The sequence below is a fragment of the Apis cerana genome, linkage group LG10, assembly GCF_029169275.1.
Source record: "Apis cerana isolate GH-2021 linkage group LG10, AcerK_1.0, whole genome shotgun sequence".
NCBI classification, from domain to species: domain Eukaryota; kingdom Metazoa; phylum Arthropoda; class Insecta; order Hymenoptera; family Apidae; genus Apis; species Apis cerana.
The window spans coordinates 10,751,817-10,774,534 of record NC_083861.1 but is presented as its reverse complement, the minus strand read 5'-3'; the positions used below and the strand labels follow the sequence as shown (position 1 = coordinate 10,774,534).

Here is a 22,718-nt window from a genome sequence, read left to right as displayed (position 1 = left end):
TGGAGTCCGCGACAATAATAATTTTGCGATTCTGTTCATTTATAAAACCGTTAATTATACGATTGGTACGATATCGAATACGTGATCATTACAATCGCGTTAATTTAATCTGTATGATTGCTTAATAATACTAAACGATTTGTTTCCCTGTTTTAAGTGGTGGCTCATTGGAAAATTTGAAGTTATAGGAGAATAAGTACAATGATAAATAACTGAACATCGCGCATGCGCGCATTTTTTCTGGTATATAGAAACATCGCACGTAAAGTGAAAAATGCAATAAACTTATAACACCGCGCGAGCATTATAAAGTAAACGTGAAACACGAAAAGAATAGCGTGTACATTAAAAGATAAAAGTTTGAAATCACCATAGAGAATATATCATTTATATTTTTCGTACGGAACTCGGTCATAATTTCAATCGTTCGATTATTCGTAGTAATCTGTATTATTAATTCGAGTAATCGTAGATAAAAATTATGAAAAAAATTTATCAACGAAACGAAAGAAAAAAAATAATCTCGAATTCTCTTTTTTTTTACCGTTACAATATACCACACGCAAAAATATTCGAAACGGATAAGAGATCGAAATGTCGAGTCGAAACGGATGAAAAATGACAGATGACCTTTCGATCGTGATACAACGAAACTACCGTGACCTTGTTCGTACTAGCAGCGAAATGAAATCGAGGCAAGCGGTTCTTGCGGCATTGACACGCTTGTCAATGCCAATGGCAGCTTCGGTACCAAGACACGCTTTCAGACCGATCCTTTACCCCCTCCACCGATCTTGTCCCGCGATATATCTCGTGTTCCAAACAAGTTACGTTATTACTTTGGCCCGTACGTGGGCCGAGAGAGGAAGGTCGCAACCTCCGTGAATTAGCGGCGTCCTAATTGACGTATCCGTTCGAGCGTTTCCAGTTTGAAGCGCAACTGCGCGCGAGGATCAAAGTCGATGCGGAGGAAGGAAGGATTTCGTTGAACATCGGTTAAGATTATGAAATTTTGTCGAGATATATATATAAGTACTTTGAGTTTAAACTCGTTGCGTTATTAGGAGACGTGGTAAAAATTTCGTTGGTTTTATCGATGATTTTTTTTTTTCCTTTTTTTATTATTATCATTTATCGAAAGAATATTAATCAAGATAGAGAATTGTATGTTTCTTTTTTTTTTTATGAAATTATATTTTAATCGTAGAATACTTATAATTTTTTGATTATAATCGAATTTTGCCTTGTGGAAACGTTCCCTGGAAAATTATCAACTTTTTAATCGAGAAGTCATTGTATTCGATTGTTATGCAGTTCCTACGCGCTCTATTATGAACGCGGCAATGAATTGCGCGTTTTAATTGATACCTATATCTATACTTGGTCGAATAAACATCACGTTGGAATAACAGGAAATTATCATCTTTGCTCTCCTCGTTACAATTGTACAATTTTCCTGATAATCGTAATATATATCGTTTTAACACGGCCTCGATATAACGTAAATGAAACGTCTCTATTGATTATTTAAAAGAAAAGAAAATCACGTTAGATAAATAAAAGCGAGACGAAACGAGAAAATTAGAAAGCAATTGAATGGTACGAATCGCAAGGAATCGCAATTACACGATCTATATTACATTCTCGCGGATGTCGCCGCTTTTGACGACACAACTAATGAAAAACGGCTGGAAGCGCGGGCGTGTCCGGTCGTGCTAGCGCAGAAACGTCGGCCGCAGATCGGGGATTACCTCATGTTTCAGGAAACGTTGCATTAACCTCTTGTCTCTCTTTTCTCCGTCGACGGAACATGGAAAAAAGAAAAGGAGTGGTCAAACATGTTTACGATTCCTCGAAGCAGCCTGCCTTATTCAACATATTTTAATTATTTTATCATCATTTTATCCCGTTGAATTTCAATTTTTCCGACGAACGATAGAAAAGAGTACGAGTCAAGAAGAAATTAATTCTGAAAAATTCTTCTGATACCAGGAAAGAAATCGCTTACGTCAAATTATCCTCCTAGAAATATCTTGGACATTTTTCAAGATAAATCTTGAAAGATATTCGTTTAATTTTCGAAAGAAATTACTTCTTATTATTATTTCCAATATATCCTTTTGTTGTGAAATAAATAAATGGATTTTACGATCTTCGAGAAAACGTCGAAATGTTTTGACAATGAGAAATGAACAAATGTTCCATAGGCAAAAGGTAAAAGCGTTCCGCTCAAAAGATAAATTTCATCGTAAAATGGGATATGCGATTTCGAGATTTCCATCTGGCGTATTCGGCGTATTACTCGTCATGGGTGAAGAAGAGGAACGAAAGGAAGAAGATTTCTCTTTTGAAGTCGCGGGTCTCTCGACCGTTACCTCACGACGACCGTCAATTGCAACTCTCTAATCGACGACTGGATACTCGTTAAGGAATTCTCTTAGCGGCGATCTCGTAATTAACTCGTGTATCGTTTTCTCCTTACCGTGCTAACTTTGCATTTTCGTGTCACAGTCTTGAGTAACATTACCATTTTACACTTCCACAGGTTCGTAAAAAACATATTTATTTTTACATAATAACAACAGTGTTGACTGTACGTTTTTTAAAACATGTTTTCCAAATCGATGGAAAACGCGTTATAATTTAGGTAATTTTTTTTTTTAATAATAAAAAAGTATATTTGAAAAACGTTTAAGTTCATAAGGAATTTTAATCTAGTATATAACTTCGCAAATCAAAAATAAAGAAAAAATTAACGAGTGAAAGAATTAAAAGAAAAAAAATCGCAAGATCATCCATGCACATAAATTTATAGAACCTTCGCTCGACAGCAGAGTAGTAGCGGAAAAGAAACAATAGAACAGATAATCGAGAAAGAGGAAGAAAGAGAAAGAAGGAGAAGAGAGGAAAAAGAAGGAGGGACGAAGAAAGAAAACGACAGCTAAGTTAGTTGGCTGTTCCGTCACGTTTTCACGCGGTAAGCACACGCGCGTGCGCAGGCGTGTTGTCTGCTAAGGGGCCTAGTCGCGTACCTACACGATTTCGTTTAGGTTATGCAACTGATGAGCTAGAACTAGCTGGTTCGAAATATTATATCAATATTCGTACTATTATATCGATATCCATATCTTTATTAATCTCATTTTTGTTTGTTTTTTAACTATCTATCAGACAAAATTTTTTTCCTCGTATTTAATTATTTCGATCGAAATAATAAAATTTCCCTGCGTTAATTTATTTAATGTTACATTGTGTTACGATTATTGGAATGGTGAGTCAATTTTTGCAATTTTTAAATGAAAATATTTATTTAATAAGCATGCGAAAGTAAAAAATTTAATGATCTTTGTTAATCGAATTGCAGAAGAATGGAAAAGAAGTATGAAATCGTGTAGCGAAAATATTTAACGATAACTAATATATTTTGACGTTATTTCGGCATACGATGACGGGATTGTTAGATAAAGTTCAGAACTTCTCAACTCTATAACTCTATAACGCGTATTTATTTCGACATGTATTAAGTTATTAATTAATAATTCGCCCACATAAATCAGTGTAGTTTATTCGACATGTGTGGGAGATGAAAGCAGAGAAAAGAAAAAGATGCGCGATACAAAAATATTTACTTGTGAAACACGTAATACATAACGATCATGCATTTATCAATGATTGTATGATCAATGTATTTATCAATTTCGTGAAATTTATTATAATCGCTTTAATTTGTATCTAATATGTTATCTAATATCTTCAAATAAGAACGACTTTAATTACACGTTATTGAAAATTATTCTTTAATTTCATTATACAAAGTTTATCGTTAAATCGTATTGTGAATTTTAATTTTCCATAGTAAAAATGTATTTTTATTTATGCAACCTTGATGTAATCGATGGAAGTGTTCGTAGCGCAAAGAAGTTTAATTGTTTTGAAACGACATACAATATATATGATTTCATGCAGGCAATCTTGGTTTTCATGTTTCATGAGATAAGCAGGATTGCCTTCGTAAAATAGTCATACACATATATACTCTGTACGAAACGTTCTATCATGCAAAATGTGATTCTCCTTCGACTAGAATCAGAAACTAAAGATATGATGAAGACTAATCATATTTGTTTTGACAAATTTGCACGATACCAAAAAATCTACTGGCAATACTATATATTACACATGTAAGTATTCTATATATATATATATATACATATATCCTTCTCACCTTATGGGTTTCTCTCATTTCTCACTAGTCATTCGTATACTTATGCAAATAGATGAACGTACCCGTGGTTATCACACGAAAGCCGATGTAAGCACATACACGTCGGCCAACAGAATAGATAACAATTTTTATCTGGCCTCTCGTCTTCCAAGCCATCGTTCTCTTTCGCTTTGGTGACGCCAATGCACTTTACCATTTTGCCGGTAGCTAAACCAGCAAGGAACATAAATTTTGATACCTAATTCAAAAATTCATATTGTCGTTATGATAGATTAATTTTTTTTCACGCAAAAACAGATTTATTTTTCAGATGGTGGAATAACGTATAAATGTTAAATTTTGCAAATATAAATCGCGACATTAAATATTTGCATAAGCGTGAAAACGATTCTTCTGGAATTCTTTCCTTTGGATCTTGTTCGTTTTTTCTTTAAATTTTTTGCGTCAAAGGATTTCTGTTTTTCCTTTTATTTCGTTAATCTCTTGTCTTTTATTTACCATTTGTGAGTTTGTGTTTATCGGCGATATCTGGATTTCAAATCGATTACATTGTTCACATTGTCATATTTGTATTTCTTAATGCGAATAAGAAAAGTTCAAGAGAAATTGAAATTTATTTATTTTATAATTAATTTAATTATAAAATAAAAATTTATATTTAAAATGAATTTATAAAATAAAATATTTAAATAATTATTGTAATACTATTCAGTTGATTAGTTATGAATTATAGATTATATATTTTTTCTTTAAAATTTTATTGAATAGAATAGAATAGAATAGAATAGAATTAAGTTTTCATAGTTATAAAAAAAAATTAGATTTTTTGTTACAGCTGTCAATTTTCTTACTTTTCTTAACTTTGAAAATCTTTTCTCTTTTCTTTTAGCTTACTGTGAAATTTTTTCTTCTTTTTGTTCTCTTTCTCTTTCCCTTTCCCTTTCCTTCCCTCACCCTCTTGAATCCATCTCTGTCAATCGTTTTGGCACAATTGTTGCGGTCTCTTTCTCTTCCCTCTCTTGTATTTAATCTTTTCTCTCTCTTTAGCTAACCTATCGTTGTTCTCGTCAGTCATACGCGTTTCTCTCTTTCTTGCGCTCCCTCTCTCTAGCTTGTTCGACTCTCGAGACCGTGACTGACTCGATTCGCTTCGACTCGGCAGTCGCGGTTAAACTCGCGCAGGAGGCGTTACGTGCGATTTTCGCGTCACGCGCGTTATTCATAACATAACGAGAGAGGGGAAAAAAGAAACCGTCATAACGGCCGGCTTTTTGTTTCTCAAATGTATATATCCTAAAGTATTTTGTGTCCTAAAGAGTGAACTTTTGTATTTGCACATATCGATCGTTTCTTCAAAACAATCGATTCAATTCGAGATGTAATGTTTAACAAGAGAATCGCGTTTATTCTAGTCTGTTGTTTGAAGGCGAACGTGTTATCGTCAAATGTGGCACACGATGAAAAGAATTTCAGCGTGTTGAAATTCTGATTGTATCGAATATAAACGTCGTTCGTTTCGCAAGGCAGTGAAAATTGTCCGTAAGAGAACGATCGATATTCGAATTGCGATCGAAGTCTGGTGACAAAGGTGAGAAAGTAAACAAGCTGCGCGTGCACCGTTGTCGTGTACGCCATGTGCGTCCCAGTCACATCCACAAGTGCTTTGAAGAAAGGTGGTTTTATTGTACGATAAGTCTTCGAATTCTTCGATGGCAAGAGAACGAAAATTATTTGCAATCAAATAGAAAATTTAAATTTAAAAGTGTTAAGAATAAGAGCGTGATATTGCGTCTGCAAATGCAATTGTCTCGTTCTCAAATTTATGGAAGAAACGGAATATTAGATTTCTCTCTTACTCTTTATTGGAATAGTGCGATAAGGTTAGGTCGCAATTCATCGAGCAAAAAGAAAGAGTTGGAATAATTAAACGATTCGAGCATTCTTGTTTCGCGTACTAAAAAGTGAACAAGAAGAAGATTGCTTGTAAATCTCTCATTTCTCATCTGTATTCTGTGTCGAATGTCGGATAAGATTGGGATAAAAAGAAATTGGGCGCGATAAATTTGAAAGTCAGCTGTTCGTTGAAGTGGCAGAGCGTGTTGCGTTAATTCTATAATGATTGACGTTCGATCGTTAAAATTATTTTAACGTCGCGTATTTCGACAAGACGATCGCGAGATCATAACAGTAGTTCGGAATTCAATTCGAAAGTTAATCCATCCTACCATTCAATCGTTAGAAGTACTCGAGAGTGTTGAATTCATTTAAATACTGTTCGCGAAAACCAGTTATTCCTTCGTTTTCCCTACAGTGTTAACAATTAGTGCCACGTCTTTTAACGAACAGTTTGATCGATCATTAAACATTCTTTATGACTAACGATCATTTGCCGAGATGAAGAAATGATCGGCGTCGCGAATCGGAGGCGCAGCAGTCGGCTTCCAGCTCGTGAACGAGTCGATTGAACATCGTCTCCGACGAGCGACGTTTTCGACATTAGATCGTAATATCGATTAATGAAAAAAACAATCGAGTTGAAAATCGATTTCATCCATCTACCTCCATCGCGAAAACGAAGTTTCTGCGCGTGTTCAGCCCCCCCAGGCACGTGGATGTTATCGAAGGAAATTTGCCCCGAGAGGTCGGTTCGCTACGTGGGAGCGATTACAACACAAGCGAGTTCATTCATCGTAGGGATTCCAGTGCACCGGAAGTGACGAGACGAGAGTGCTTCCCCGAAGTTGGTTGCGTGCGCGCGAGTGCACGAGTCGTCAAGTTCTCTAGCGGAACGCGGTGGAGCGGTTGAAGAGCGTGTAACGTGCGTGTATAGCGGCGTTCCGTGTGGAACGGGAAACTGCGAGCGTGGAGAGGAGAAGAGAGAGTCGAAGCGAGTCGCGCGCGAGTGGTAAGCCGTTCGAGAGAAAAGGTTCGAGAAGAAGAACGTGCAGCTGGGGCGAAGAACGGTGAAGAAAGGGGGAGAAAAGGAAGCGGCGTAGAAGAGGAACAAGGATGCGGTCGTGGTGGAGAATAGCGGGCTGCCGGACGACCAAGCAACGTCCTGCGAGACGCACGGTCGCTCCTTGAAGGACACCGCGGTTTTCGTGTCCGGAGGATGGACTGCTCTCTGTCGAAGGAGGAACGAGTTGCGTGCGAGACGAGCGGCGCTCGATTCTTACATGACGACCACGCTGTTTTATGAACCTGATTGTTCCACTTCGTCGAGGCGCCTCGCCACGCTGAGCGCACGATTATGCAGCTGAAGAAAGCGATGCTTAAGATATTCGATCAATGTGAGTTGCCGATTTTTGCTTCTTTATGTTCTTTTGTTTTGTTTCTTCTTCTTCTTCTTCTTATTTAGGTTTTATTTTGTATTTACGCGCGACATTGTTTCATCCTTACTTAATAATTTAGGTTAACTTGGAAATAGAAAGTGTAAATTCAATTTTGTAAAAAATTGTTTATTTTAGCAAATTAATCTAATAGCATATATAATTTTCTTTTTCAATTGTAGAATTTTAGACTTTAATCAAAACGAAATAACGAAGATTCAATTATATTATAAAAAAGGATTTAAATCATTTGTTCTTTCAAAAAAAAAAAAAAGAGAGAAAAAAGATTTATCTTTTAATTTTCGTTTTAGCAAAATATACAACATTTTACATTTTACTCTCATCAATTGATATTCGCCGCAAATTAAACACGTGAGATATTTCGTTCAAAGTGTCACGTAAACGATATCGCGTGACGAGATATCTTATTCGCGAATGCGAAGAGGTTAACGATATGCGGGGAAAAAAAAAGAATTTGTTTTTCATCTTTATTAGGTTAATACGTGTTTAGTTGCGCGTAACTGTGAAACGTAATCGCCGTTGCATTAAGATTCAGAAAGAGTTTAAAACTGAAAGAAAGTTACGTCTTTGAGGTTATGGAACAGCTGTCAAAAGTAATCGCGGTAATGATGTCATTCGATATAATCCGATATCGATTGTAATACATTTCTATGTATCGTTTCGCAGACATTTTCTCGCTACGCGGTGAAATATATTCGCTATTCCACAAATTTTCGTATTATTCATTCACGAATTCGTTCCACGAAGGGACGAAAACGCGCGTATATCTCTTACGATCGCGAAACGAAATTCGAAAAGCGTGTTCGAGGGAGGGGGGAAAAAAGGACCATCGCGTTTCAACACTCGCGCATTTACAGATAAGAAGCATGAACGAACATGTATACGTACATACCAACGACGTAGTTGTCGCAGCTCTGTTATCAATAGCTCGGTGCAATCGCACGGGTAATAAATTAGATCCGCTCGTAGAAGAGCATCACCGAGCGTTTCTATTAAACAGTAGAAAAAGAAGGAACATGCGTCGTGTCTTCGTCGCGTTTCGAGTCACGGTAGCTGCGTGGCATATCCCCCCCGATGGAAAAGTTTCGGTAGTAACAAACGCGTATCAGCCACGGGGCTGTGGTGGCTGTAAATGCAGCCGCTTGCTCGAACGTCACGTACCGAAAGTATTGTATTTCGTGTGTAACCGTTTCTTCCAGTATGGAGAGCACAGTGGATGGCTGGATTGGATGGGTGTATGCAATAAACGCAGCGACGCGAGGTGCATGACTACGCGTTTTCTGTACGCGCGTGTACACGGTTGACCGTAGCTGCATGCGTACGTAACGTGATTCCTTCGTGCACAGCATGGGCCCCATTAGTGGCCCCCAGGTCGTAATAGCGTAATAGCTACGATAGGTTACTGGAAGGTATCCGCGAAAACCCATAGCCTCTTTAGGATAACTCGATCCCCTATCGTGTCACCGAATAAATCTTTTGTTCGAGCCTTCTGTTCTTATATTTCCCGCTCGATGATGACTCTATTCTTGCGAATTTTTATTCGTCAAAAAATCGGAATTTTGCAATTTCTTTAAATCTAATTTCGAAAATTTTTGAGATTCAAAGTGTTCTGCAGGCAACCCGTGTTGCTGATCGATACGGATCTCTCGAAATTATATGAGTTCTTCTTATGCCTTCTCGATACGCTAAATTGCCGTTTGCATCGGTGGGTTATCTATTATCGTCTCGGTTTCTAGACAATTTCGACCGATGCTCGAAAATTTCTATTACAGATATTGAATAAGATTCTTCTTTCTTTTCAATATCGTGTTGCAATTTTAGAAATTCACGTACGTAAATATGTCATGATTTAAGTAACACGCAATCGCCTATCATTGGAAACGTGTAACTCGCTATGAATTTCACCTAATTAAAATGGCAAGGCGTATATGGTGGAGAAGTATATATACTAAGAAAGCTTGCCCGTGTAATTTTGAACGGGTTTCTATGTTACTCTCCTGAAATGAAATCGTAATTGGATACTCGCATCGTAGCAATTTACTTCGACTCTTTCTGAATTCGTTGCTTTGGAACGTGCTCTATTTTAAATACACACTTTTCATCAATCGATTCAAACATTCTAGAAAAATGAAATACGATTTCTATTTGTGATTTCACTTTACCGGAAAGAACTTTTTTTTTTTTTAAAATCACCAGAAGACGTTTTCTTCAACGTTTATCGTTTATTTTGAGGGGAGAAAAAGCTTAAATATTTGCTCTCGGTCAAATAAAATTATAGTCAGGGCTCGATGGCAAACCGGAAGCATCGTGATAGCCGATGCACAATCTTAATTTAGTTGATATGAATTTATCAAATAATCCTTTCTCTTTGATAGAATTCTCTCGTGTTCGCTTTTCATTCGTGTTTCGAATGAGAAGAAAGAAAGAAAGAAAAAAAGAGAAGTTTAATTCAGTAATTTAAAAACGAAAAAGAAGAAGAAGAATTAAGAATATTATTATTAAAAAAATTCCCTCTATCAATTCTCGTTTGATATGCTCCGTTCAAAAAATAAAAATTTAAATCAAAGTTGAAGCACTTGTTTCTTTCCCTCCCTCTGTTATTTCGTATTTTTGTTGTAATTTTCTAATAAAAAACTTCAAACAGCTTCGGGATAAGCAACTCTTTTTTTTTTCTTTTATTATTTATGAAAAAGAAAATAAGAAATATACTGATAAAGTTCGGCCGGAAAAACTGGGACATTCTTTGTGTATATTATCTCCTATATCTTCCACCATGGATTTTTAATTCATGGAAAAAAAAAAATAGAAGAAAAATTACTTATACTGTTCCTCGACAAAAATGGTGCAACATTCCTCAGTGTTTAATTAAAAAAAAAAGTCTTCAAAATTGTGAAAAATTATTTTCAATTATTATTTCTAATTATTATTATCACTTGTAGATCAATTTCATTAATTTCAAAGAAGAAGTTCTAAACATATTAGAATATCGTTAACATTCACGGGACATGGCATCGTGACAAAATTACATAAAGCGCACAAATGAAGTCCCATTCTTCCTTGGAATCGTTGTTGTTACGGAATGTTATATCGACAATTGCCTTGGACGATGTAAATAAGCTTTGTTATTAGCCTAAGATATTTGCTATTATGGCCTAATCGCAGGTAATTATGTAGAGAAATTTAAAAACAAATTTGTTTGCTCACTACTTCTTTGTCGGCTATTGTGGATTTATTTGTTATATTATTTGAAATTTTTCGATGATGGATAGAAAAATTGGCTTTTTTTTATTTTTCTATTTGGTCGGTAAATAAAAAATCGTGTCACAGATATTCAGGTAAAATGAGGAGAAGCTTTTTAATTGTAAGCTCCGGAGCTTTGACGTTGCGCACAAACCGCAATGGTATTAAATTAGCGTTAAAATTTCTTAGGGAAAAGATCTAGTTATTTTTTGTCACTAGCGTCACTATTCGATACGCAAGATTTCCTTTCCGTATTTCTGGAATATATGTGAAAAAAATTTAATTTGACGCCGTATCGTGTATCAAATTCGTCAAATCCTAAAATAGTTTTTGTTCATTTATGACGTACGATCCAGTAGTTGACGTACAGTTGTTTCCGTTTTAATCGGCTGAGTCGAAGTTTATATCGGCTATCTAACTGAATTGTACGTCATAAATAAATAGAAACTATTTCAATATCTAGCAGTTGAAATGATATGTGATATTATGATTTTCGAATGAGTTTCTCCCATATAATTTGAGAACATGAAAAGGAAATGTCTGTCACAACTGTGAATGACTTTAGTTTTTTTTTTTTTATAGAAAAAGATACTTCTAAGAATATTTTGGATGAATTAATTGCGTTTCAAATTTTATTACTTTAAAATATAATAATACTTTGATATATGTAGAATTTATGATAAAATTTTAATCCAATTATTCCTCGTCGTACATATACATCTGATTTTCTCAAAGAAGTGTTCTTAATAAATTGGAAATTGTCCAACTAGTTTGTAATTCTAAGTCGTGACTCATCTGCGGAAATTGTCGGCTAAAAATTCTGAATAAGTTTGCTAAATGATATGATAGATAATAAATAGTAAAAAGTATAATATCGAAGAATGATAAAACTCGAAAGCTGATGCTTACCTTCATCATTTTTCTAATAACATGAATCATAGATTCATTTACCGGAATCGAGTTTCTTTTTATCAGAAATCAAAAAATAAAACGATAAGATAGATTTTCCAAATCACTCTTCCGTTTTCTGGCTCGTAAATTAGTAATTACAAAACGTTTTATATTTCTAAACATCTTTTATTTAATCGTTATGCTTTTTATTAGTATAGAACAAAATATTAAAACCCGTTTTTCTTTTTTTGTAAAAAACGAGAAAGAAAAAGAATGTTTTCTAAAAAAAAACCACTTTAATTATAAACATAACCTATATCTTATTGACGTATTGTCACCACATATTTATATTTTCATATCGAAACAAAATATTTACACGGAGTATTTCATTTTCAATTTTCCATTTGAAGAAAAATAAGATATAAAAAGATAGGAAAAATTAATAATCACATTATATAATCTAAATGCTACCCATTGAAGATCAATGTATCATAACGATATTCCTTCTTTCGTAATTAAAATGGAACATACCTATATATTTTATTTCCAATCTTAGAGAAAGTTTAAAGAAGAAAAGAAATTAGAATTGAAGAAGGATCGCGGATGCCAAATCGAGCATTGCCATTAAGAAAATGGTTGATTCGGGTTAAATGGGAAAGGCTGCTCGTGCTTGCAAGCTTACCGACAGGCTCACGCACTCACACGAGCATCGACCGAGTTTAATATAGACGCGCGTTCGTGCCGCGTTCTCTTCTTGCATACCGAAAGTGGACCTCGACGACGAAACCATCACGACTGTTGCTCAGTTCGCTACGGTGAATGCGTTTATTTTTCTCTTGTCGATTCCGTCAAGCCAGACGGTACGTCGGCATGGGATTAAAACGGTGGTGGATAGCTCGATTCGACATTACTCTAGCGATCAAAATTCAACGACAAAAGAAAAATTCTTTTTTCATCATTTCGTGTCTTACGCGATTTGTATAACTGCGTTTATAGAGGTTAGATTTATTCTTTTCACGCATTTTCATAATTTGAGAGTATTTCATTTTAGATATAATTTTAATACAAATATTTTATACAATTCGTTCATTCGTTTTGTATAATTTCTCAAAATTATTGGAATACATATAGAGTTTAGATTATAGTTTTAGATATTTTCAAAGATGGATTTGAAATTAGGTTAGATATTTGAATTTTTGTTATCCAAAATTGAAGGAAAAATATTTTAGTTTTTTAATTCATTCTGAAAAAGTTAATTTGTTGATATAAGTTGTAAATTTAGAGTAAAATTTTTTAGATTTGTATTTGTGATATGATAAATGTAAGTTATCCTTTCAGTTTGATTAAATTCGAATGTCAATATCATAATACGATAAGAGCATTTTTTGTAAATATAAATATTTTTATTAAATTCGAATTGTTTGATTTATTAATAAAGCATCATGAAAAATAAACGATATGTAGATAAATAAAAAATAATTGCATTGCTAAGAATGCATATTTAAATGTACAAAAAGCTTTTAGTGAAATTATTTACTTCAAAGATTTATTCAAATAATATGTATATAAAATTATATATATATATATGTTAGCGATGGAGTCAGAAACGTGTATGATACGTTATCAGAAACAGGATAAATTGAAAGCAAGTTTTCATATATCGAATTCCATTATGATTTTTAAATAATAACAATCAAGTATCAATATAATAATTTTAGTCATATATTTATATATATATTGGTAGTTTATTGCAAAAATATGTGTTTATTTTTAATATTATTTATGATAGAAATATATTTATTATTTAGTTATTGAATAATTAATTAAAGTACTATGTGTACGTTTAGTATCAATTGTGAAGGATTTCAGTGAATGTAATATAATATAATTACGTCTATAGAATTGTCTATGTAAACAATTTTGGAAGGAAGGGAGATTCTTAATATACTTCGGTATATCAAGAGTCGCATATGCTTCAGAAGATGGATGTTAATTTGGGAAGACTTTGGTATCTTGTTATCTCTAATGATGGAATATCCCATTCCTAAATTGGATTTCCAAGTATGTGTATAAAGTTAGTTTCACGTTATCTAATTTGATTTTATGTTCTATATTGACTTAGGGATTTTTAAAAATTATTTACAATTAATTTTTTTTTTAATAAAAAATTATTATTATGCTTTAATCCATGTTTAATAATTTACTAATCATTAAATTTATAGTTTGATATTATTATTTCAGTCAATGAAAGAAAAATCAAGAATAACGAGTTGAAAAAACGATCGCATAAATCTATAAGTGCAAACTGATATTCGATAATAAATATCATAAAATGTTCGTCTATCGAAATTAATTTTAAATAGCTAATACGATTCGCAAATAGGAGTTCATTGGAATAAAAAGTTTTTTTGCAAAAATTATAAATTAAAAAAATATATAAAAATAAAATAAAAATAAAATATAAGATATAAGATATACAAAGATATATAAAGGTAATATACAATAAATTATATATTAAATTATAAAATTATACAAATTATAAAATATTTGCTACTTTTCTTATATCATATAATTCCAATTATATTTTATGCATTCTTTGGAGGTTAGAAAAGTACTTGCATCTTGTAGGTGAACTTGTTATTTCACATGTACATGTTACTACCACTGCTATGTGATAAAAGAATATTATGAGTTTTAACAGGAATTTCAATGACACACTTTGAAAGTCTATGCTAAGAACATTTGGAATACTAATTGCCGGCTTGAATGAAAATTCCATAGCTACGTGTACCAACGCGGCCACCTATTTCCGTAATTGCAATGACTGTACTGCCACGGATCCAACTTGTAAATCGCTGTGATAACATGTATACATTGTACATATAACATATACAGCGAACAGAAATGTTCTACGTTCACTTCGAGGAAAACATTTTTGTATTTCCTGCTTCCTTGTCTTCTTCTTCATTTTATTTATTCAAATTTTCTTAATCATATTTGCGGATAATCTTCATGAATATGTGATAGCTAATATATGATAGCATTGTAAATTATTATTTAACGTCTTAGTTCCAGGGAATGTGAAACATACATTAATAAAATATTGAAGTTATAATTTAATACAAACATAATGATATTACGAATATCATTATTGAAATCGTATTTTAATAATAAGATTTTTATTTGGAATATATAAATACTTTTTTAAATATTGTTCATAAAAAGTTTCAAATAAATTCTGAAATTTTTCGAGATTATAACCTAACCTAACTTAATCTAATTTCTATTTTCTTTTTCACTTTCATAATATTTTTTAATTCTAACCTAATTTTTGATTACGAATTCTTGAAAAATGTTAATGATTCAAATTTTTTAAATGACAGTGTATTTGTAACGAATATCTTGGCGCCACATTTCCGTGAGTTGACGACGACGACGCCGCTCCGGATCACCGGTAGGCCGTTGTGATAACTCTCGTGTCAGGCAGCCAACGATTATATAGGCAAAAAAAAGCATTCTTACAGTAAGACATATAACAGCACCGTTTCGCCGACAACACCCATTCAACGTGAACTGAAAACCAAGCAAACCATGCCATTATTTCTCTTTCAATTGCGACGTTTAACGATGTCGACCCTTTTTCCACACGTATTACTCATTATTCAGAAAACTCTTAATAATTATTAAGTGAAGAATACGTCGAGAAGAATAATGGATAAAAGGAAACAATTAACTTTTTCGATAAACTTTTGTGAACAAATTTTTAAAATTACCGTTATTTTCAATATATATATGTAGGTCGATTTATTATAGTAGTATATCGGTATATTAGCTTGTTATTGTTGTTAATGCGATAATAGATTTGATAATAAAAGAACAAAGCAACGCATCTAACATCACAAGAGGTTTTAAGTCATATCATTGATGCAATTTTGCAATCGGTCGATATCATATATCTGAAAAATTATTATCATTTCCGGATTGATTATCGCATATACTTTAATGTTTTCATAACTACTTTAATGTACTTCATAACATTTTCCTTTTATTAGTTGTTATATCTGCATTTAAAATTTTTAACACAAAGCAAAATACGAGAATAGTAAGCTAAATAGTATAGTTAAATAAAAAAAAAAGCTTATAAGCTAAATAAATTCATGAAAAATTTTCAATCTTTTTTTATTTTTACTTAACCTATAAAATGAATTCATCGAACGTTACGTCTGCGATACTCTAAAAAAAAAATTACACATTAAGAAAAACTAACAATATAACAAGATATCAAACATAAAGTATCATTGCAACATCTGAAGTGATAACAAATGATAATTATAATGTTGCATCAATATAAACACAAAAGTAGTTTTTTTATGATGTGAAAATGGTTGCTTTGTTATCGACTTTCAAATAAATATTCAAAGATCAATCGAAACATTCATTTCTATCCTAACATTAACAAAAATGATTGTAGACTCAACAATAGAATAGAAAAAAATATATGAATCGCAGAAATTTCCAAACGCAATGTATAAACATTGAAATCACTTGGTCATGTCGTGGCGCATTATCTCGATCAAAAATGCTCGCCACGCGAATGCGATCTTCTCGAATCGTCGTTTCGATTTCCTTCACACCCCGCCGCATTCGTTTGGCGCTGCTGTAAACGTACACACGATGCGAGCAACGAATCGCAGACAGAGGAGCGATTATGGTAGCCCGCCAGCTGCCCAGCTGGCTATCAATGACGTACGAAAGAGGCTTTGACGCACGGTAGCCAGCCGGAAGAACCGGAGACTGAGAAAAAGATGTAAGCAGTTTGTCGAACGAGAAGGTGTGCGTAGAACTGGCAAAAACGGAAATTCCAAGAGGAGAAGGCACGTAGGTAGGAAGATGGTGAAGAGAGGTGGCGCTGTTGAAGAAAATAGAGAAACTGTCAAAATGAGCGTTAGAGGTTAGAAAATTGATATATTATCAGTGTGTTTGTGTATTATCAATTTGTGTTTGATTGTAAAAAAAGGAAATGAAATTTGATTGATCGAAGGATTAGTTGTTCTACATTTTTTATATGGATTTCTAGACGTTCGATTTCTAAAAATTACATACTATCACGTGTGAAATTTCACTTCGTATAAATTCCATTTTTAACGTGATTTTTTTAATGATAATTTTTAAGGATTAACCTATATAAATTTGAACTTTGCAAAACAACAATACGAAGAGTTGTGGTAAAAGCAGAGGAACAATTATAATAACGGTAATTTCACAAAATTGCATGTTGCATACATTATTATTTCGGTAAAATAAAAAGATACATAAAAATTGTAGAATTAGACAGAAATATAGAAGACGAAGAAAAAAAATATATACGAAAAAACAAGATGAAATTGAGACGAGAATATTGGGGTGGAGGAAAGAGATAACGAATCAAAGAAAGAAACAAAAGGAGAGCAAGATACGAAAAACGGTGGCATTGAACTTGACACAACGACGAAGTACCGTGGTCTTTGCGGGAGAAGAAGAGGACCGGTGCTACCGGGATTCGAAAAGAGGTGGGGTGATGAGGGCGACCGGTCGAAAAGCAGGTTTCGGTGGCCTGTTCGTATAAACTCAAAGGTAAAGTGGGAGGCCCCCGATGGACATGAAGAGAGATCGAGGAACGAGATGCGATAAATCCTTCTTCATCTGTTCGTTCCGCTTTTCTGTCCCTTTTCGGATCTCTTCGACCTTGTCGTGATCGCAGACATAAGATCGACAGTTGGAATTGTAGCAACGATGATTCCGTTTCCGGACACTGTAAAATTCCAATATGTAAACATCGTTTGTATCATTTTCTTTTTCCCGCCTTTTTTTCTTTCCTATTTTTTGATCTATATAAAATTTATGTTAAACCATCGATACGATATTTTGATATATCCGCTTTCAAACTTTTTTTTTTTTATTATTATAGGACTATGAATAAACTTGTTTTATTTTGAAACAAATGATCGTGAAACGTAATTTTACGTCTGAACTATGCTGATCCCAGTCCTATATGCACGATATAATGACTTGTCGCAGAATGTATCCGGTAATGACATTTTATCGTTTATCAATAATAATGTTAAAAAAATATTCATCTCTCTTTCTGAAAATCCTCAGTATTTATACACTTGAAATATTATTTTTCTTTTTTATTACAGACACTAGCGTCGTATTTATCGAAACAATTACAGCTCGATATTTGTAGAGTTTGATACTTCTCGGTCTTCCTAACTCTGCAATCACTGTTATATCCCGTCAAAGATAATCAAGTTTCCGGATATTTCACCGACTTTGTATACGATAAAAAAAAATGACTGCGCGATAACGACCGCATCATCAAGCTATTCAAATATTTATCATTCATTAGGAGGAAAAAAGACGAGTGAGAACACGATTGAAATGCGACGATGGGGGATTCCGTGGAATCTCGCGCGAAAATTCCCGGTATGAAAGAAACAGTGTGTATATAGAAGGTAATTGATGGACCTTGCTTGGGTCGAGAAAAAAGAAGTTCGCGAGATACGTAGACCGAGGCGATTGCTTACGATCACGCGGCACATCGTGCTCGATTCGTTCGAGGCGCACGCACACGTGAGAGGAGCGGACGTTACTTGCACGACGTGTAAACGCTATATAGAGAAAAACATGGTTGCGCGAGCACGTCTGCACTTTCCTGCGAGTGCACACCAGCCCAGTCGAGCAAGACAGGCCGATGTGCAAAGGCGAGCTGTATGGTGTGTTGGTGGAAACAGATAGGTCAGCTTGGCGCCACCAGGCCGAGAGGCAAGCCGAGTGAAGGCCGGTCGGTTGCATGCTCTTGTTGCCTGGCTTGTGTTCTTCGATATCCAGCCATCGCTACCAACCGAACCACGCGCATTGTCATTGTCAGAGAAATCATGCATCGTGCGGATCGCTTCCCCCTTCGAACATCGATCGAGAAACCGTTTGCTTTCGAATGAATGTATTCCTTTTTTCTCTTTCTCTCTTTCGAATCGTTTCATTTTATCGCGTGTAGAGGGATTTATATTGAAATATATAGAAAGAACTGTTTATTGTCGAAAAGAAATGTTTCGTGGAATTTTCTTCGCTAAGATCGCCTATTCTTTTTAACATTTTTTTAAAGAAAATGCGTTTAGGTTTCTGATATCATACACTGTAAGACATGACTTGAATATTCAAAATAAGTGAATAGAGATAGGATTCTATTGTATAAATGATATAATTATTTTCAATTATAAAGTCATGTGAGAGGTTGCATCTCATCGTTTCGTTAGACCTTCAGTTGTCCTCTATCGTCACAATCGAATTTGTGTATATCCGTGTTGACAACATAACATGTTAGAAACAAAAATGCTCGTGAAAATAGAAAATATATTCCTCTCGAATATATAATGATCAATCCTTCAATATTTTTTCCCAGCAATGAACAATAGCAATAGATATCGTCGATCGTTTTTCATTTTCTTTCATGAATGATGGAGAGGACTTGATAAAAGAATTAATTTTTTAATGTATGGTTGAAAATGCGTATTTTATTTTTTGATGAGTAGAATTAGTATTATATATGAATTTATAAAAGATATTGATGTGATATTAATAAAATATTGAATTATGACGCGGAAATGAAAAGTAATGGTGATAAAGATGAATTATCTGAAAAAAAAGTCACAAATGATACAGTAAACAGAAAAAAAATGATACTTATCACATAATTTCAAATTTAATTCAATCTTTTTTTTCGAAGCTATTACGTTGCGCTAATGTAATGTTATGAAATTGAACGATTAGAAAAATTGTGCGCTCGATTAAATAATCAGATAAAGAACACTCGAATCGATACATGGGTTCCTGATCTTCGATTGATATCTTTTATTTCATCGTTATCATAGCCATTGTATAAAACGAATGTAATCGCGTTTTTAGAGTTGCATATACAGAGAAAATGAATCAAATAATTTTATGGAAAATGCTAGTTCATTCGTTAAAAATTCTTTATCAAATGTGATTTAAACCATGTGATAGTGAGTCAATTTTCGCTTATCTTTATGTTACGATTGCATTTGTTATATAGTTGCCAAGTTGCTACTGAACTTTGTGCTTCAATCCTCTTGAAGATCAAAATTGCAAGTCATTTAACGAGTTGTAAAACCATGAAAACGAACTTTATCATCCTAAGGATAAAAGTTTCCTCAATATGCTAAGAATGGGAAAAATCGATGAATTTGATTTATTCGTTAAATGACAATGTTGGAGCTTTTAAAAAAATATGATGTAATAAAAATACTTACCGCGTGAGTATATTCAGTTTGATAAATTTAATTAAATAAATCCTTAAATAAAGATTACTTTTATTAATTGATAGCTCAATTGATAGCTGAGCTTGGTACTAAATACTAAATACTTTAGCATTTTTGTTCAGTTTAATAGATAAAATCATTAGATTAGTAGAATAATTAATGTCAAGTTGTTAGTTGTCTTTGAAGTTTTAATTAAATTAATCTATTATTGTTTAAAATATTTTTTATATTTTGTTCGATTTTAATTATTCGTTTTTTTTCGTAAAAAATTTATTCTATAAAAAATCTAATCAATATCTTCTTCAATTTCAATAAGATTTATTAAAAAAAGAACTTTAGTCTCGAAATACTCTAATAATAAGATACTTTTAGAAATACATTCGATTTCTTCAATTCGTTCCTTTTTCGCTTCATTTTACATATCAATTCAATATAATCATAATTTCTTTTAAAATTTTCGCGCCACTCGATTCTTCAAATCTCACGATATATATTTCGAAAGAATAGATCGAACGCATCATAACCTCAAAACATGTTGCGATCCAAACATCAAGATGAAAGTTTACTAATAAATTAGAAAATTAGAAAATCGTTAACGTTCTATTATTTCACGTTAGCAAGCGACGAAGAAGATAAACGTTGTGCAGTCAAGCTGCTGTTTCTCGAGGAAGTCAAGCACTCAAACCGAGCAACCGTGGCTGGTAGAACAGATAGGTCAGCTTGGCGCCACAGCGCCGAGTCGCAGCGAATGAAGGCCGCTTGGTCGCATGCTCGTGTTCGCTACTTTACTGTTTCTCGCCACTCAACACCGGCAGCACCATAATGCGACTGGTACTGTCACCATTAGCGGTAACGGGTAAACGCTTGGATTCCACACGATCAAACGAGTGATACAACCGATTTTACTGAAAATTCGTGAAATTCCTTTTTCTTCGTTTGAAAGTAATGCGATTTTAGTTAGACATAAATGATACATCTTATGTAAGTATTTTTGGCAACTACTTTGAAATGATTATAGGTATATTTGAATTTAATTGATACGATTAATTTTTATCAAATATTGAGACAATTGTTTTTATTTTTTGATATATAAAGTATACAATTAATATTTATGAAATATCTTTAGTGGATCGATTTTAATCAAAATAAATGCAAAATTGAAATACAAAAATATCGATGCTTATTTATTAAGTTACAAGAAATTTAGGTTAGATTAAGCGAGATAATGGTAGAGATGAAAGAGATGAGAGAATTAATTTTATTGTTGATATACATAAAAAATTCTTGATGAAAAATTCTATTCGACGAAGTATCGATACGAATTTATTAACATTTTGCACATTTATATATCAAAATATAAATACAAACAATTTTATAAATATAAATTAATGTTATGATTTCTCTATTTATATTCTCGTCGTAATAAATTAAACTCGAAGCAAGCATTCTAGTTTTCCTTAAAGAAAATATTAAATAATATTCGATCACAATCAGATGTATATATTTCGCACATTGTATAAGAGCATTGTTGTTATATCGCGCGCCTATACTGCTTATTCCAATTATCAGCTATTATCGAAATTACGATCGCCCCATTTATTTTTATTAAGATCGACGAGGTAGAACGATATACGATCAACGGATCGTTGAATACGGGCGAAGACCGGCTGCAAAATATCCATACCTGCGGGGCCTGGGAAACGACGTGTACCATTAATTGTAACTAACACGCGTCCCCATCATTAACGATGGTTAGCGATCAGTTATATGGGTTATACCGTTTAATGCATACCCGTGCTTCAATGTGCGATGTGTGCAAATCGTTCGCTCGCACCGTGATTGGTGAAATATAGGCCAATGGAAGATATGTTTTATATTTTCTTTTTTATTTAATCAATCATTTATATACAAAGTTACACAAGAGTGTATACAAAGGGTATATAAAAAAGAGTATATAGAAAGTTGACAAATAGGAGTTTATTAATGGTTATTATTGTTTTAAAATACAAAGGTGAGATTTTTAAACTTTGAAATTTGCATTTTTATGAGTATTTCTTTGAATAAATTTCGATTTCTGGAATTTTTCGAACTTTGGAAAAAAAAAGTATCTATCTAATGTAAAAGATAGATAAAAATCATTAAATCGGAGAGTTATGACACGAAATTTGATTACCATCTGTTCTGTTACATGCTATTTTGGATCATTTCCAAAACTATTACCAGAGACGGTCACTAGTTATGGCATGATAATTGGATAGAGTAATCGATGTTTATTTTGATTCGCCTAGAATCGTGAAATGTATCGAACAGAAAACAACTTTGGATTGTGCAATCAATTTATCCAGCTTATGTTTTGCGGTAATTTACATTAATTAAATATTTAATTTATTTGTAGTTTGTCCAATGATCGAATTGATGAAAACACCATCTATTAAAGCAATCTAATCGTCTAGTTTGATGAATGAAGGGATTAAATAATGTGTTAAATTTAAAAAATTACAATTACAACTATTTTAATTTATATTTTAATAAACTTTAAATATCTTGCTGTGTTTTTTATAAATTATATTAATAACAAGAAATTAAATTTTTCCATATTATAATTATTATAGATATTTATAACATCCAATTTTAATGATTCAGTTATAAAAATTGACCAAAAAAAAAAAAAAAAAAAAGATCGAAAGAATCGAT

The 22,718-nt window shown here is 33.1% G+C and overlaps 1 protein-coding gene and 1 long non-coding RNA gene across 13 annotated transcripts in view; one reads left to right on the top strand and one right to left on the bottom strand.

The window, feature by feature from the left end:
• Nucleotides 1–22,718, top strand: part of LOC108001458 (dual 3',5'-cyclic-AMP and -GMP phosphodiesterase 11) — a 61,205-nt gene that overhangs the window by 24,749 nt on the left and 13,738 nt on the right. For 2 of the 12 annotated variants that reach the window (XM_062080460.1, XM_062080461.1), the window contains exon 1: nucleotides 5,098–7,515. The exons of 5 other annotated variants lie outside the window; for them this stretch is intronic. In XM_062080460.1, coding sequence (XP_061936444.1) covers nucleotides 7,476–7,515 — 40 coding nt within the window. In that variant the 5' untranslated portion in view covers nucleotides 5,098–7,475. Of the gene's footprint in view, nucleotides 1–5,097; nucleotides 8,894–22,718 lie in introns of those variants that run through there. 5 more of the 12 variants (XM_062080469.1, XM_062080470.1, XM_062080463.1 and 2 more) reach the window with 4 other exon arrangements.
• Nucleotides 14,808–15,922, bottom strand: LOC133666784 (uncharacterized). Its single transcript, XR_009831432.1, has 2 exons — nucleotides 15,480–15,922; nucleotides 14,808–15,279 (listed from the first exon to the last, which is right to left on the bottom strand). It is a non-coding gene; the product is annotated as an uncharacterized LOC133666784 (long non-coding RNA).